The following is an 18521-nucleotide window of genomic DNA, read 5'->3' as shown; positions in this document are numbered from 1 at the left end:
AAACAAGTGTCGCCACAATAACTGTGAAATTAGTATGTATAATTTTGGTATGGTTAACTGTTAACGATTAACTTTAACTTGCGTTAAATTTTCGAGAATTTAACGCTTTAACGATTAACGAAGTTAATTTTTTAATTAACGAATTAACGATTAACGAAGTTAACTTTTCGATTAACTGTGCCCACCTGTGCGTATAACGATGTTGAATAGTTCTTTTGCTTTGCAATACAGGTTGACTATTTAGATAATTACAATATTTACATTAAGTGATGTGACACCATAATTTATTTAAGCCAAAATTGCGGGAAACAACTCTAATAAAATTATGACAAACTATATTAAATCATTTTATTTAAATTAATATCATAAATGCTAAACTGATTATGGTATTTTCATTTAATACAAGGCAGAAATTCAGTAAACAGCAACGTCTATTCCCATACGAGAATGCTATTACTCTATCTCATTATTACAGTTATTTTCTGACAATTGTAAGATAGCTAGTGGCTAGTGTTTTGCCGAAAACATTGAAATTTACGTGATTAACATGTAGTTTTACAAAAGACAATCTTTCGGGTTTGCATGGAGGTGATCTACGTCCATGGACGTTCGCAACACCAGAGTAATTGCAGATGTGTTTACAGCCTGTGCCTTTGAGAAAGACAAGCTTTTCTTGAAGGACTCTAAGTCGTATTGGTTTGGAAATACTTTCGAGGACAGACCGTTCCACAACTCGGCCGTGCATGCTACCGCACTAGTTTATTATCTAGCAACACCAGTATGTGACAATAATAAAATTTGCTAATATTAACTAATTTTCAGTCAAGATGACTGGACAAGTTCAAAGACATAAAGTTTTAAGGAAAAACATCTGATGACAATAACCCACGAAATAAACGTGTGCAAATGTGAGTTGTGTTTACATCAAAGAATGCTAAGGTCTTAATGCTGTGTAAAATAAGGAAAAGTGGCCCTGAAATGTTTTGTGACCATAATTAACAAAGGTAATCCTGGTTTCCGTATGCGATATTTAAGAAGGCTAGCGATTGACGACCGAGGAAGGAGTAGATAATATTAGGTCTTTACCTATTAAATTGCCGTTTTGTATGAAAAAATTTAAACGATTTTTTTCATGTATTTTTTATTTGTATTAATTGAAGTAATCACCCATGCAATCAGTGCATCTTTGCCAACACAGTGGCAGATTATTTACAGTATAATTTTTTTGCAGACTGTCATATAAAATTGCAAAAAGGTCAATTCTTGTCAATTCATACATTCGAGTTTATAGGAAAGATTAATTCTAAGGGCTTATCTACGTTAAATATTTTCTTACACACTCATATTATCTGCAAACAATACAAATCTACACAATACTTGGTCAGTGTCATTTGAAGGATCTGTTATCTTTATTGGTAAAGTGCCGCTTTAGTTAACAGCTTCCTGCACTTTTTAAATTGACGGCGAATTGAAAACTACGATCGTGGATACCCTGAGCTGTGTGTTAAAGTGTCAATAACTAAATTGCATCGATACGTGTTGTGTACTAAACACAATTAAACCTTTATTAATAAGAAAACTGTACGGTCTGCAATGAAACGCCTTGTTAAAAAAGTATCTAAAGGTCGCAGAAGAAGTTAAATATATTTTTGCTGGTAATCCAGTTATAAGCTGTGAAGGTGTTAGGTTATTAAATCATTTGCAAATATGGCATTGTTAACATAACTCGTGCTTAAATCGCGATAATCTTGAAACAGCAAAGACACGTGAGTGTAGTTTTCAGATGCCGCTATAATGTTCAGTCAGTCGATGTGAACTGCGACACGCGCGCGCGTCGCTTTTCGCGCTCTTGTTTTATCTACGTCCGTTGGCGTCCTTTGAGCGCATTTGTTTCGTTGTAACACAACAAGATATTTTTAAGTATATAGAACCATTTTTTATACTATACGTAATATTTTAATCAATATCATCAAATAAAAAAAAATCATTTTTCGGCAAAAAAAAATTAATAGCATCGAAAGAAGCAACTACGAAGTCGGATAGATTTTTGTAAACGAAAAGTATGGATTTTTTGTAAATGAAGTCTTGATTTTAAAATCATATCTAACTACAAAATCGTTAATTGTGATACCAAAATGAAAATTTAATTAAATTATTCAAACTTTCGTGAGACATTATCATTAACTAATTTAGGAAACGGCTAAAACACTCAGTGCATTTGCCCGGTGTCAGCACCGACTAGTTTCGAGATCATCGGGGGCCCTTCATCAGGGTGAGTGGGACTGGTATTATTTCGCGGACGCGACCCGTCGCTCACTCGGTGCCGACACCGGGCAAATGTACGTGAGTGTTTTAGCCGTTTCCATTATTAGTTAATGACAATTTAATTGTTTCTTGAATTAAATTATGTTAAAACTATCAGCCAAATGTCTTTAAAATTAGTTAACTCACATATTCGTACTGATTTTCGTTTATTTATTTAACCAAAGGAAACGATGTTTGTATTCTGCAGTATGCGTTTTTTTCGTCAACAATTTTATCGTGATATGTCAATAATAAGTGCGCTATCGTCACGTCTTACAAATTACAAGAAATAATTTTCTTTGAAGAACAACATTGTTTAATATTACCTAAATGTGACATTATCAGAACATTAAATATCCAAATCAAATTTCAAAACCGGTACGAACCTGTAAATGACAATTTAATGTAATAAATATAACCAGTTTGCTGGATATATTTTAAATCTTCGATAAAAGAGACACAAGTTTTAAGAATATGCAGACAAAATTACGGTGGGCCATTTTTTATCGACAAGCTTTTAAAAAAAAATCATTATTAAAAGACGCGATGCTGTAAGAGTCCAAAATAAGACAAAAAAATTACCGAATTGACGATGTAAAAATCCGCAATTCTAAGGCCCTTTATGCACAAGGTAACGTAAATATTAGAAACTATTTTATCCTACTAATTTATCTGTGCGTTACAAGTATTGCGTAGCCTGCGCTCTTGTCTATTTGTCTATTCGGTTAGTACAGCCATAGCGACTTCAAACGACGATAGATTTGCTCCACCATCTTTAAAATCGCAGCGACTTCTCTCACAACGATCTTGACAAACAGGTTACTAGCGATTGTCTTTGGCGATGATATATAGAAATGTTGGTAGAATGTCGTGTGTAAGCTCTATGATAGTGTATTACGTAAGTCGCGACGAAAATCGGCCGGTTTCTAAAATTTACAATGTCTTGTGTACGAAGGGTCTAAAAATAACAAAAAAAAATAAATTTAAAATCAGGTTGTGGTTTGCTTCGCTTAAAAATTGTTGTTGACCTCCTGCAAAAAAAGAAAACAAATTTCATTGGTCATCCCATTTATACACGAGAACGCCTTACCTTTTCGTAATAAAAATTACGATAAAAGATTTGTATTATTCACTTATATTTGTTCACATTCCACTTTAATTTTAGGCTTTTATATCGCAACAATACGAAATGCAGTCAGGAAGGTCAATGCCTCTGTAATCATACCTCGAACTCCACACATCCGTACAATACCTAAAAAGGAAATGTGTAATTTTGAAACTGTGTTTTCAGTGTTTGAGTACTGATATCTTGTTGACATAAAAAATAAAGACGTAATTATATTTTTCACGGCTTTATTTTTTTTTTACCAAAGTCAGGTTTTTGTTAAGTTGGTAACCACGTCTTGATGAAACATTACTCGTATTTCCACGTGTGTTACAACTTTTTGCATTTGAAATTAATGTTGTCACGTGTCCTACGTTTGCCAAATGAATTTTATCAGATACTAACTTTTACCCGCGACTTCGTCCGCGCGGAATAAAAAAAAATGCACACAAGATAAATAAGTTCCTATGTCCGTCTCCTAGTTCTAAGCTACCTCCCCATCAATTTTCAGTTAAATCAGTTCGACCGATCTTGAGTTATAAATAGTGTAACTAACACGACTTTTTTTTATATATATGTATAGATTTTGAATAAATAATTTAACATTAATATTTTTGTGGAGATAAAAAAATCGTGAGATACAAATCAGCTTATAATTGCGTACACTAAATTTATTTACTTATAAAGGCTTTTCAAAATCGAGATTAATACTAAAATAATGTTTTACTAATCGCTTTATTAAAACCATATAATCACGTTAGCGGTGGCATTTATTACATAACTAGTTGTCGCTCGCGATTCCATCGGCGCGGAATTAAAAAAAAACTTAATTAGTAGCTTCTTCAAGGCTATGTTTTACAAATTACAAATATCGGCAAGATGCATGCAGCTGTTTTGGAGATACCTTCTAACAATCATCATCCATCCATCCAAATATTCGCATTTAATATTAGTAAGATTTGATTGAACGTTCTTATATTGAGTGTGCAATTCCTTTATAATTCACACACGTGGTAATTGAACGGGGTTATTGTCTATATCGAAAGGAACAAATCCCTTAATTTATCAGTTTTGTGCCTAATAAAGGATTTGTATAATAGTTAAGTTAATTAATTTAAATACAAACAGAACAGATTATAATTGCTCTTTCGGGAGATTTTTAGCATAACGGAAATTAACCGTTATTTTTTAAGCGATAAAAAATATATCACCGTTTTTTTACGATATTCTGACGAAAATATAAATAACCGATCAACAACTATACAGGCTTTTTTATACATTTTAACAATTGTAAAGACTTTTGTATGTCTTTTTTCTTTTTCGACTTTTGCACGTCAGGGATTTGTTAATACTGAACATTTTGAAATCTGTGGCAATACTTCGCTTATAAATAAAAACGATTTAGCAAAGCCAATCAGCCAATGTCTAAAATATATACTTCATGCTTAATATTATATATATAACTAGCTTTTACCCGCGACTCCGTCCGCGCGGAATAAAAAAAAAAGAAAACGGGGTAAAAATTATCCTATGTCCTATTCCTGGTTCTAAGCTACCTGCCCACCAATTTTCAGTCAAATCGATTCAGCCGTTCTTGAGTTATAAATGGTGTAACTAACACAACTTTCTTTTATATATATAGATAGATTACACTGTTAGGAAACACTGCATTACCTCAATCAACGTTTTAACAAATTATAGGCATATGTTCATATTATTAATGTCATGGCCATGTTTACTTCTTGTAACAATCATCACAAGTTCTTCATTTTTCTTCATATTAAGATGTTTTTGTCTAAATTTATTCAATTATAATATTCTTCCATTGACTCACTTTAATGCATTGCAACTCTTAACTAAATCTACCAAATGTTTCTTGGTTAAGTGTTCTCAGCCAAATCGTTCGGACTCTCTTCTGAATCCTATGGCCGTTATCTCTACCCTGGCTTGTTTTTTCTCATTATACAGTTAGAAATAGAGAATCTTGTGTTTGTGGAACCAATATAAAAAAATGAAGATAACAATATTTGTTTTTTGAATTAAATCTTTAACAATTGTCGGATTTTGAATGCATGATTATAAAACTGAATTCTATTTGAACTACCTTGAAACGTAAGTAAGGTCATTACTAATGTGGTTTAAGATTTATCTTATCCATATTGATATAGGCGTAGGATTAAATGGGGTTTGTGATAACGATCTCGAATGAGTTTTTATAAATATACTAGCTGTCGCCCGCGACTCCGTCCGCGGGCAGTTAAAAAAAACTTAATAGGGGTATGAAAAATAGATGTCGGCCGATTCTCAGACCTACTGAATATGCTCGCAAAATTTCATGAGAATCGGTCAAGCCGTTTCGGAGGAGTTCAAGTTCGAACCCCGTGACACGAGAATTTTATATATAAGATATAAAAACTTTTTTAAAAGAAATATTTCAATTTTTTTATCTTTGTATCATTGTCAGATTTTAAGAAGATATGCAATTAAAGGTAGTGAATTGAGATACGACGGCTGATAGACATACATATATAAACATGAAAGAGTATACTGTGCCGATTCTCCGTAGTGAAGAGATTTTTTGTAGAAGAGATTTATCTTAAAATATATTATGAGGGTAATTTAACTTAATAGGTGTAATGTAGAGATTAGTAGATTAAAAAGTTTATAAGTTGGTAAAAAGTTTTTCAGACTGCAAATCTCAAGGCATCACGTTATTGCAATATCAATAGCAACTGATGGCGCGGAATTACTTAAAATTATTATTTAGAATCTAATTAATCAAGGTAATTATAAAATAATAAGTTCTGTAGAGCTTTATGGAGGTGAACCGCTATTTATAGTTCTGTATAATAACCTCACTTCAGTGTCAAGGTTATTTACTGACATGAAAAATGTAATGTAAGAAATGAATTGAAATAAGTACTACCTTTTGCAAATATAGAACAATTTAGTCGCTAATATACTATACAGAATACAGAATAATGTGGGATTTATAATTTCGAGTTTATATTTAGTTTCTTTGACTAGTGATCATGTGATCCACATTCTTCGATACCCAATATGTATCTTCATAATAAAAGATATGGCTTTTTTGATGTCGTATTTTAACTTCACCTTACGTTATTAGAAAAATAAAATAATTCAATTATAAATAACAAACAATATAAAAATTCGGGCTACGCATTTGGTACATAAAGATGAAACGTGCGTTGAGTATATAACCTGCAATGAATTTCCTGATTTTCCTTAAAGTTCCGGAAAAGCAATGATCGAGGTTAAACACGGGAAGTAACAACTGACGGCGGTAATTTTCCCTTGAGATGGTCATATTTTATTGCATTCCTTCCTGCAGTATTTTATTTAAGTAATAATGATTACGTGTTCCTTTTTGGGATATTCTTTTTCTTTTTTCAAAAACAGTTCGAACATGTTTTTGAGTTTCATTTTGTATATTTGTTACAATGTTATTTTGACGTTTTTGTTACAACAAAAATATTAAACAAAAGGTTTTTATTTATATTATCAACGAGTTATTCCATTCAATACTTAAATTTATTTGAAGATGAATTGATAAAAACGTTTATTAAAAGAAATCATAAAAAATATACCCATGACCTTATTTACGTTATTCATTTGGACATAAGAAGTCGAAGATGTCTGCGGCAGTCTTTTCATGTTAATGTATTCTGAATAAAAAATGTAAATATTTGAAGCCCATTGTTTTTTTTGTTTTTTTTTATTAACTTTTAATTCGTATAGCAATTGCTTTAGTTTATTATATTTTAAAGCCGAACGAAATAACTTGTGGAACATTCAAGTATTTACTTGTTTACATTTCATGGTCTATGTTTAGAGTTTTAGACAGAATTTTTATAAATACACTAGAATTTCTATAATTCGAATCTTGTTTAGTCGAAAAAAAATGCCGTTTCCTTTGGTATGTTATACTTGGTATGTCGATTTATTTATAATTTATATCTCGAAAAAAATGTAACTTACCAGCTTAGGTACTTTATTATATATTTCTACTCGTTATTGGTATTTGAAAAATCAGACTCTGTAGGTAATATTTTAAATGCGAATGTTTAAAATAGATAGATGGATGGATGGATGGATGGATGTTTGTTTTAAGGTATCACCGGAACGGTTGAACATATCTTGATGAAATTTGGCACAGATGTAGAACATAGTCTGTAAGAACACATAGGTTTACACATTTAATTCTTTTAATTTTAGTAAGTAAGATATTGCGTCAAATACCAGAAGTATTTAAAAATATTTGACAACTAACAGTATAATGTAATATTATATTAGTATGTTAATTCTATTGATGAAGCGTGAGACAGATATATTGTTTAGTTCATATCTAACAAAAGGATAGTTAAAAGTCGATTAGTCACATTTTACTGCTTGACGTAACCATGTACTGTGAAAAATATTATTTTAGTTTTGTGTCTTTAAAATGTAACGCAAGTTATGGTACACAACTGATTTGATTCTATCATTGTTGCATGTAATATTTTTTTTGTATTGAGTTAAAGATTAACGAAGTAAGAACGCAAATTCGGAATAAAACATTTCAGGTGTCTTACGCGGATTATTTTAGAAGAATTAGTTAGTGCTTAATTTATAGAAAATACCTATAATTTTTGTGTTTTAAACTCTTCAGAATTAAGATGATTATATCATTTTCCTAGTGACTACAACCAAACGAAGCATGGACAAGAACATATTGCAAATTATTTACGTGTTTTTTTCTGGAAATTCCCTCTTTTTGTGCCTCGATTTAATTGCATGACAATCTAGTTGCGATCTAATTAAATAGTTTTTATATCTATTTTCATAATTTGCAATGTATTTTTTGTATTATTCTTTAAACGGATTTTGCGAGTTTCTTTTGTTTTGATATCATGTGAACGGATTCCTATAAATCATTATTGTGTTTAAATAATGAATAAATCTATTGTTTTAAGAAATAGTCAAAATGTTTGCAAATTCCGTTTCAGACAAATTAGCTGAGCACAGCGGTTATTTTTTTACGTTTCTACATTTTGTTACTTTATTAACGTGGTGTTTACAGATTATCTGATCTATAGGCTAGGCAATATTCTTTGCAGAAGTAATAATTTGATAATTCAAGATATATGAAGAATTTTTAAATAAACTAATAATCTGTCTCCGGTTCGTTAAAGGTGACGTTGGTGAAAATATAGCCCAAGATACAATGCGTTATACGAAACAAAAATGAATTCTCAACACTTTTCAATATCAGTATTACCAGAATTGTATATCTATGCGGAAACATTTGCTTAATTATACAAGAAACGTTTATAATTTTTTTTTGGAAAACGATTTTATTTTATTTGCTTCTAATCACTTTAATGTTAATCTGTCATTAGTAAGGTCATCATTGCGTTGATTCATTTTTTTGAGACGTTTATTTAAATACTGGCTGTTGCCCGCGACTCCGTCCATGCGAAATTAACAAAAACACTTAACAAGTAGCCTATGTGTTCTTCCAGACTATGTTCTACATCTGTGCCAAATTTCATCAAGATCAGCCTTTCCGGAGATAACTTCAAACAAACATCCATCCATCCATCCATCCATCTAAACATTCCCATTTATAATATTAGTAAGATAAGTTCTCTTAGTTAACAGTTGTATTTAGTAGCGAAGACTTTTTTAAAGAGTCATTTAAAATACGTGTTCACACACGTTTTTACAAGTGATTATTATTTTTTAGTTAATAAAAACACAATTACGAGAATAAAAAGAGACTAATTAAAATACGACATGTGATATGTTTTTTGACTTGAATGCATTTGAAATTGAATGCAGTTTAAATTAATACCTTGACATAGTTTATTAAGTGTAAGTGAATTAAATATTTAATGCAATGTCGAAGAAGCAAGTGACTTCGGAATTCAAGTCGAACGAGACATGGAGGATACTGAAGAACGTTGTCATTATCAGCATCGCCTTTATGGTTCAGTTCACAGCGTACAGTGTAAGTATTGTTCAGTCGAAACGTCTCTACAATAATTTATCATAAGATATACTGTTCATTCAATTGTTATAAGATGTACTAAGGTTGTTAAGTAATAACTAATACAGTTGAGGTTACACATGATCAGTAAATGTACGTAACGAATTTCTTGTTTATAGTAAAGTGTGTAGAGTAAGTGGCAAACAAGCAAATTAATGTGTCACCAGCCTTAAAGGGAGAGAATGTCAGAAGAAGGATATTATTGCCCTTTACCTTTTTTTTACTTTCCGTTTCCCACTAAATTTAATTGATCATAGGTCTCTCCTTCACACGTCCGAATAGACCGTCGAGAATATAACGTTTATTTTATGCGAGATGTTTAAGTTAAATCGTCCAGTACGTGGTTGCTTTTGAGGAAACTTTTGGCTCTATCATTAATATAACGACCATTCTCTTGGTTCTTTCAATTGCCACTAATGTTATATTATTTTACGATTTACCTTGGTTTTGTTGCGGGTTACAACATTATGATGTAATCTAGATGATAAATGAGCTTCGCCTAGTGCCCTTTGAGTGACCTTGAATATCGCGGTCATTGCTCCGTTATAGTTTTTCAATATCAACGAAACGGAACAAATCCTTTTAATAGAATACGCAACTGAAAGTGGGAGATATTTTCTGCAATAACTTGTGAATATCGTGAAACAGAACCGGAATAAATGTTAATAATTTTTATGCAGGTCAATGATTGACCTGATTATTAATAACCTTTCTAGTCACTATATGCGTGACAAGAAAGGTTGTTTTACCACATATTAGCTCATACATTAGTATCTAGTTCAAATCTGACCCTGGGCGCATGGGGACAGGTGACGTAAGGAACATTTTGCATTAATACTGTGTTGATTAGTAATTGTGGAACTCAATGCTATGTTACAGAGAGTCTTGCGCTTGTATTACGACTATATTGCCTTCTCTCTCATTATCCTAGATTAAAACAGAAAAAGCAAGTACATTCGTATACAAATGTCGCGTTATTTGAAATTCACAATTATGTTTAGTACTAACAGAGTAAAGAACAACTTTTAATTTTAAATAACTAATATCTATGTGACTTTACATAAATTAATTAATTTTGGATTTGCAAAAATGTTTTCAAATATTAATTTTACTGTTTATAATTTGAATGTTTTAAAAATTAAAAATGTCACGGTAGCGTCTTTTAAAAAATGGTATAACCTTCAAATTTCGAATTTATATGCGTAAGGATTTTTTTCAAGGATTTTTTTTGGATGTTTACCTTGTTTGCATTTGATTTTTAATTTAGCTATGTTAATATTTTCGAATTTTTCCATGAGATAGAATTTAATTTAAAATAAATGTTAACAGAAAATAATACAAATTCAGAAATTTTAGACAAGTGACATACGATACCATGTAGTCGTATCTAAAACGCACCGTTCTACTATTGAGATAAAACTGAAAGTCTGTAGCGGGCTTTAGAGTAGAAATAAGCGATACAAAACAATTTAATTTGTAAACTTCGAAATAATGTATGATAACAACAGCTAATATTTATATAGTGATTGTAAGGTTTATTGTTTACTAATTTAATAATGATATTTAACTAGAAATAACTTACGCTTCATGTCTACCGTACGAGTTGTCAATAACTTATCAAGTCTGTCAACATATCTTACTAATATTATAAATGCGAATGTTTAGATGGATGGATGGATGAATGTTTGTTACAAGGTATCTCCAGAACGGCTGCATATATCTCGATGAAACTTGGTATAGATGTAGAACACAGCTTGGAATAACACATAGGCTACAATTTTTTTTAATTCCACGCAGACAGAGTTGACACCCAGTTATTAAATTAGGTAACATTGTATTGTACAGGGAGCAGCCAATCTGCAAAGTTCGATTAACGCCGAAGCAGGTCTGGGCACGGCCTCACTTGCCGCCGTGTACGCGGGTCTCATCTTCTCTAACATATTTCTACCAGTTATTGTTATAAAGTAAGTATTATTATTTTTATTATAAAGAGAGGAGACTCTGTTTAAAAATATTCGTAAACTTACTTGCTATGTATTGTATTATCTGTGGTGCTACTTATGTTTAGAACCATTCGTAAAGGCTACGAGCTACTTTTATTAAGAGACCTTGGTTGAGGCTACAAGCTACTCCTGAGATACCTTTGTAGAACTACGTCGCAATTATCGAGGAAGCATGATTGGCTCTGATTTTCAGCCTGAAGTATTTTATACTAGCATGAAGTATAACCATTGTGGTTTACATGTATTGAAGGTATACCCATCTACCACGTCATCATAATCATCAGCTCATATTATTCGTCCCCACTGAATGACTTGGATCCTACCCTAAGATAGTGATGCCTGGGCTATAAATTTAAACAATCATAAAATATTTTATACAATTTTGTATAAGAAAGGGAAAGTGCTTCTTTTTTGTTTATAACAGTGTCGCTTAACTATACGAAATGATGTATTTTAATAGACTGCGAGTATATTGAAATCGGAAGATGAATTACTAAAGCACATAGGCTCGATCTCAAAACATGATTTTTAACTTTACAAATGTCAAGGATAAAATACTTATATCTTCCATTTATCTCGCGTATTTTGGTTTATGAGCAATTTTGAAATTATTTTAAATGACGAACATAATATTGGATTACTATACGAGTACTGGTTTTGATGTAATTTTTGGTGTGTTTAACTACATGGGATGGACCAAAAAAAAACTTTTATGGAAGTTTAGTCACAACTAGGGCGATGTAAGGTTGCGATGCATTTCTGCTTTCATTTAACGGAATTACTGGTTTGTTTTGTGTGTCAGGGTACTTTGTTCATAAAAGCGTATTATAGAATTTAAAATACTTCCTTGCTTTTTATCCTGAAAATAACTTTCCTTTTTATATTACTTTCAAAAGTTCAATTATTATTTCATATTTGTACGCTCCAATGTAGATACATTGGAATCAATAATTTTGCTGATTTATAGCGTTATTTTTAATTTTATGCTCTCAAATTTCTAGTGTTCTCAAATTTATGTGGGGGTATATCCAATCTCATAGTTTTTCTTTCTAGTTAAGTTGTTTTTTTCAATTGTTTGTTCACTTACATCTATTTAATTGAACTCATAATATGTACGTGTAACGTGTGCAGATGGCTGGGCACGAAGTGGGCGATGGCATTATCCTTCGTAACTTACATGCCGTACATCGCAGCACAGTTGCTGCCGCGCTTCTGGACCCTCATCCCAGCCGGGCTCTTCGTCGGCTTCGGCGGCGGCCCGCTCTGGTGTTCCAAGTGCACATATTTATCCGTCGTAAGTATGTTTACTAGCATGAGTTGCATGCTCGTGACCAAGGGTTGCAGGAAAAGATTACGGACTTCTTGTAAGAGCGTCTTTTGCTTTTTTAACATTCTTAGATCTGTGCAGGCGTGCTCGTCGGTTTTGAGTACTCTTGATAACTTTCTTAGTATCTCACCGTTATTGACAATCTATGTTTTTGTGTGTGACTTTATTAAAATTACTGCAACTGTGTATGTCGTTATGTATATTGTTGTTACCATCGTGTAGTCGTGTTCAATGAGTTATTGTCTGTCATATCTTCGGATGTCGAAAGAGATCGTAAAATATCAACATTGTTGTAAAGATTCTCACGTGCTTATGTTCATTGTATTTTATTTGACTATAGTTACAAGTACTTTTATGTAAGTAGGAATGCAAATGGTAAATGTTTGGTATGTAATTTTAAATCTCAAGACAGATTATTTAGCAAGAAATACCCATAAAATATCTATCTTATATATATAAAAGAAAGTCGTGTTAGTTACACTATTTATAACTCAAGAACGGCTGAATCGATTTGACTGAAAATTGGTGGGCAGGTAACTTAGAACCAGGAAACGGACATAGGATAATTTTTACCCCGTTTTTTATATTTTATTCCGCGTGGACGGAGTCGCGAGTAAAAGCTAGTGTGTAATAAAAAAATAATCTTCTTGATTAGCATACACTAACTCCATATGTATTTTCAAATAAATACAATTCAATTTAAATATATATTTAATTTCAGGTTTCAGAAGCGCACAGCAAGATATCTAACATTTCAGCGGAGGCGCTGCTCACGCGGTTCCTTGGATTATTCTTCATGATATTCCAGTTGAACCAAGTCTGGGGGAATCTCATCTCTTCTTTAGGTATGAGACTTAAATCCCTTTTCCACTAAGTGACACTAGTAAGAGAAGTCTTATGATGTCATATAAAAGAGTAACTTACTTGCAGCCATTTTGTTATCATTTTCCACCTTTTAAGGTATGTTTTAAGAAACATTATCTTAGTTTGGTGAGTTAAGCATTTAATTGTTCTTGTTCAAACGTTCTCTTTGCAAATATATGTACTGAATACATTTCACTGTATCACAATCAGTGTTAACCTAATTTTGATATCAAACATCCATTAGTTCTGACTTGCGTAATTCGTACTCAACGATATACTTAGAAGACAAGAATTAACGATCTAAAGGTAACTTTATCGGCATTTTGTTTTGATATCATGATTGATGAGCAATCATGATTAGTTAAAATGATTTATATCTTAGATAAAATCTTAACTTGTATAGGTTTTTGTAATATTAAAATCTAAGTCTTCTAGTTATTAAAAAAAAAAATGGGACCCATCTGCAAGCACTTCCTTTCGATTAAAATATTTTTTATCAAAATCGGACCACCAGGGGCGGAGATTCGCAGTGACACACATAAAAAAAATACAGTCGAATTGATAACCTCCTTCTTTTTGAAGTTGGCTGAACAAGAAAAATTTACTTATATTTTTAATGCGAATGTTTCGATGGATGTTTGTTATCTCCAGCGACAGCTAGTATAGAATAAAATAAATAATTCAATTAAGATCAATTTTATTTTTTAGATTTTCTAGCGAGCTTTTTCAAATATGTTTCTACTGTAAGTTTATGCAAAATGTATCTTATAGTATTTGGCTACTAAAACCAAGCAACGACAGGGAAAATGTTGACAATAAATGTTAATTCACATCAAGACAATGAAAATAGGATAATTATTTTGATAATCTTTAAATCGTTGCGTAGTGTATTTGCTAGGAAGACTATAGACTGAGCAAACTTAATAGCAAAGATTTGTTTTTACTATTTGGCTATTAACAACGCAGTTGAATTATCACCTAACCCATAATGATCATTGTTACTGAAGATAAAGATTTTATATCACTTTAGGACTTGGGGCATTAAATATAAATTAATTTGTAACAATAACTAATTGTCAATAGCGGAATAAGATTTCAATGTATCCTTTTCAGCTTTTCTTTTCCTCTCCATACATTAAGTTTAATCTTACTAATATTATAAATGCAAATGTTTGGATGGATGGATGGATGTTTATTTTAAGGTATCTCCAGAACAGCTTCATGGATGTCGCTGAAATTCGTATATAGCCTGGAAGAACACATAGGTTACTAATTAGGTTTTTATTTAAGTCATGGGTGACATGTCATGGTGACAGGTATAATAAATAACACAGGGAATTTATTTGAAGTGTTTATTGATTAATTATGATGTAGAATCACTAACCAAGAAATTGTGCCTGGATCTTTTGTTATTACTTACTACAATTCTTATATCAATTGTCAATTTTTTGTTGCAGTTCTCTCGTCAGGTGACAATGAGGCGGCGGTGACCGCGCTTAATGAGTCCTTGATTCCGGAGCTGTGCGGTGCCAATTTCCTGCCTAGCGCGGACGCGGGCGACGCGCTACAGCCACAGCCGCCGGAGAAGATACAGATGATTGTTGGTAAGAGATGTTGATTGGTTTGTTTGGCATTTTTAAACCTATTCGGCCTGCTAAATACCTATCAGAATTAGCGACTTTCTACGCAATTAATTAATTATTTCTGCCGCACTAGTCGCTAAGTCGAAATTGGATCTTAGTCTGGTTTTCTGGGCTTATTATTATTAATAATCAAAATGTTTTCTGGACGCTTGTCCACTTGTAATTTTACTTGTCAACAATAATTGTTTGTTAGTAAATAGAATTCAATACTTAATACTGTTTCTTAGAATATCTTCATGACAATATATAAAGATATTACACAATTAATTCACTTTACTATTTTCAATTTCAGGGATATACTTGGCATGTATGGCCGGTGCTGCTCTTATTGTTGCTGTTGGCGTGGATTCTATGAAAAGGTTACTATAAATAGCTTATCTTATGTGATATCTTACTAATATTATAAATGCGAAATAAATGCGTTCTATGGATGGATATTTTTTACAAGGTATCTCCAGAACGGCTCAATGGCTCTTGATAAAATTTGGCATGGATGTAAAACATAGTCTGGAAGAATATATAGGCTACTAATTAAGTTTTTTTCTAATTTATTCCATTCGGAAAAAGTTGTGGGTCACAGTTAGCATTTAAAAATTGACTTGTATTTGTACTAATTTAGATTTTATATTTTATCAGATATGACACCGGGCGCTCCGGCTCGGGCACGGGGCATTCCGGCATGGCGCTGCTAGTTGTAACGCTCAAGTTGCTCATAGAACCCAACCAGTTGATGCTTGTCACTATCAACGTCTTCATTGGTTTACAACAGGCATTCTTTGGTGCTGATTTTACCGCTGTAAGTAATTAGTTGTCTTTTACATAAGTTTAAGTTTTTTATTAGGAATAACCGTTGACGTTCTCCTAATAAGTTTTTTTTAGCTTGTAAACAAATTAAAGAGGTATAAAAACATGACAACAAATTCACAAGTTTGTTATTGTCATGTTTATTTGCTATTAACTTTTGGCAGAAGATTTTTACTCATATTATTGTGGAAGCGATTTTATTTTCAAACAATATTCATGCAATTTCTGTCAGGCGTTATATATATTTTTTTTAATTTAGGCATTTGTATCGTGTGCCATCGGCACTGGTACTGTGGGTTTCGTCATGATGACGTATGGAGTAGCTGACGCGATCGGCTGCGTTGTTACTGGATATATTGCTAAGGTAAGCTTCTCATTGGCCAAAACGCTGATTTAATTAAGCAAGAATAGTACTAGATTGATTATTGAGTGCAACTGTAAATTATATTTTGCTACCTTGATGACATTTTGTATAATTCTGATACACACTGGTTACTCAAGAGTTGTTTCTTAATTTGCAGGTAACTGGTCGCCTACCGTTGCTTTGCACAGCGGCAATAGTCCAGGCTGGGCTTTTTATGTCTATCCTAACATGGCGGCCGCATCCCAGCGAGGAATATGTTCTCTATATTATAGCTATACTCTGGGGATTGTGTGACTCCGTTTGGATCGTACAAATTAACGGTACGTTAATAATTAAACTGATATTAAGCGATACTTTTCAATCTGCATAACAAGACAAGAGTTCGTTATAAACAGACATGTTAAATATGAAAATATGAAGGCTTAGTCTAAGTTACTCTAAATAAGCAATATTTAAAATTGTTTAGTATTTTTTAAGTTAATCCTGAAGAAAAAAATGACCAAATATTTGTTAAAATTGCTAATCTATTTTACCTAATTTAACAGCTAATTTTAACTATATTAATTTTTTTATTATTTTTAACAGCCTATTACGGGATCTTGTTCCCGGGCAGAGAAGAGGCGGCGTTCTCAAACTTTAGACTCTGGGAGTCTGTGGGATATATCATTGCTTACGTGATATCTCCATACTTAAGGACAAGTGCCAAGACTTACCTGCTGATTGTGATGATGATCATTGGTATCGCTCTCTACTTCGTCGTCGAGTTCAGAGATAGAAAAGCGAAGAAGAAGTTAGATGAGAAGAAGAAGGATCTTTATACTATTGGTTGTGATAATATTGCCTTTCAAAATATCGAATAACATGTGATAATTTTAGCATTAAGTGTTCTTTTTACAATAAATGTATCGTTATGTTTCCTTGTTTTTTTTTTGTTGTCCTCTGCCGAAAACATATTCTTTGTAACCTTGATGAAAAATGACGAATTTTAAGAAAAGTGTCGATTGTAGAAAACCACAGACGAATAAATTGCGCCGGCCCGACTTACTAATTGTAACTTCCTTTCCTTTTTAGGAAATCGCTTCTCATATTGCAAGGAAAGCAAGAGGAGTATGCAATACGACATTCAACTATTTTAATCTGAACACATTTATATTTGGAATATCAAAAGAATAACGAAGGGTATTCAGGAAAAATTATTTTATTTGTGGTAAATGTTTTGTTCACGTTTTTCTTACGATAACCCCTTTTTAAAAAAAGCAATTGGAAATTGTACTTAACTTGCGTCGCAATTTTCTTTCATTTACAGATTAAAATCGCTTTTTACTAAGGAATTAAATATTTAATTATTTCAAGTCAAAATTTATTGTACAAATTTTTATATGTTTATTTTAAAGTTAACAGAATAATTTTAAGAACTGTTGATTCTAATTTGATGTCTAATTTAACAATGGTCGACTACAAATAGCTCTTCTGCAATTGAAATCCGAATGAAATGTACATAGAATTATTATCACTATTTACTTCACCATGTTAATACGCCGGAATATTTGAATTTAAGTGGATGAATAAATAGTAACTTTTGATGTTTAAAAAAATTATAACTAATTGTAGGATTTAACAATACCTAAACTTACTGCGTAACTTGTTTTTAATACATAAGTATTATGCTACAATATTAAAAACGTTCAAAATGTTTTCCACTTGCAAACGTTACGACATTTTTATACCATTAGCATTTAATTTAAGCGCTTTATATTACGGTATATAAAAGTGAGATTGAGGATTTACCACTAATAAAACAATTGAATAACAACATAAGCTTCTCATCTTGACTCCAGCGGTAGGACTTCGTTAAATAAAATATACTAAACAAGCTGAAATCTAGAGGGATACGCAGATATTATGGATTAGGTAAAGTCCTAGGAAACCTTTCTTGTAAGCAAGAGTCATATACATATATGTTTAATACATTTATACTTTGTCACATTTTACTAATATCTGAATTGATGTTTAAAAAACAAACCTTTATTATGTTATAATTCGTATCTTAAAACTTTA

At 31.9% G+C, this 18521-nt stretch overlaps 1 protein-coding gene across 1 annotated transcript; it reads left to right on the top strand.

Annotated features, from left to right (window-relative positions):
• The first annotated feature begins 1778 nt into the window (after window positions 1-1778).
• LOC106717855 (UNC93-like protein) lies at window positions 1779-17323 on the top strand. The gene is made up of 11 exons (XM_045680680.1): window positions 1779-1920; window positions 9156-9419; window positions 11304-11422; window positions 12593-12755; window positions 13510-13633; window positions 15110-15256; window positions 15588-15654; window positions 15932-16091; window positions 16359-16463; window positions 16621-16783; window positions 17049-17323. The coding sequence occupies exons 2-11, from the start codon at window positions 9309-9311 to the stop codon at window positions 17321-17323; spliced, it is 1434 nt and encodes a 477-aa protein (XP_045536636.1). The 5' UTR covers window positions 1779-1920; window positions 9156-9308.
• Window positions 17324-18521: the final 1198 nt, after the last annotated feature.

Source organism: Papilio machaon, chromosome 13 (assembly GCF_912999745.1).
Source record: "Papilio machaon chromosome 13, ilPapMach1.1, whole genome shotgun sequence".
Classification (NCBI taxonomy): domain Eukaryota; kingdom Metazoa; phylum Arthropoda; class Insecta; order Lepidoptera; family Papilionidae; genus Papilio; species Papilio machaon.
Note: the sequence above shows the minus strand (reverse complement) of the source record. Positions and strands in the feature narration are given on the sequence as shown.

Coding starts and splice junctions, on each gene's coding strand:
- LOC106717855 (XM_045680680.1), top strand. CDS start 9,309: ATGTCGAAGAAGCAAGTGACTTCGGAATTCAAGTCGAACGAGACATGG. Junction 15,257..15,587: donor GAAGATACAGATGATTGTTG/GTAAGAGATGTT, acceptor TTTCAATTTCAG/GGATATACTTGGCATGTATG. Junction 16,464..16,620: donor TTACTGGATATATTGCTAAG/GTAAGCTTCTCA, acceptor CTTAATTTGCAG/GTAACTGGTCGCCTACCGTT.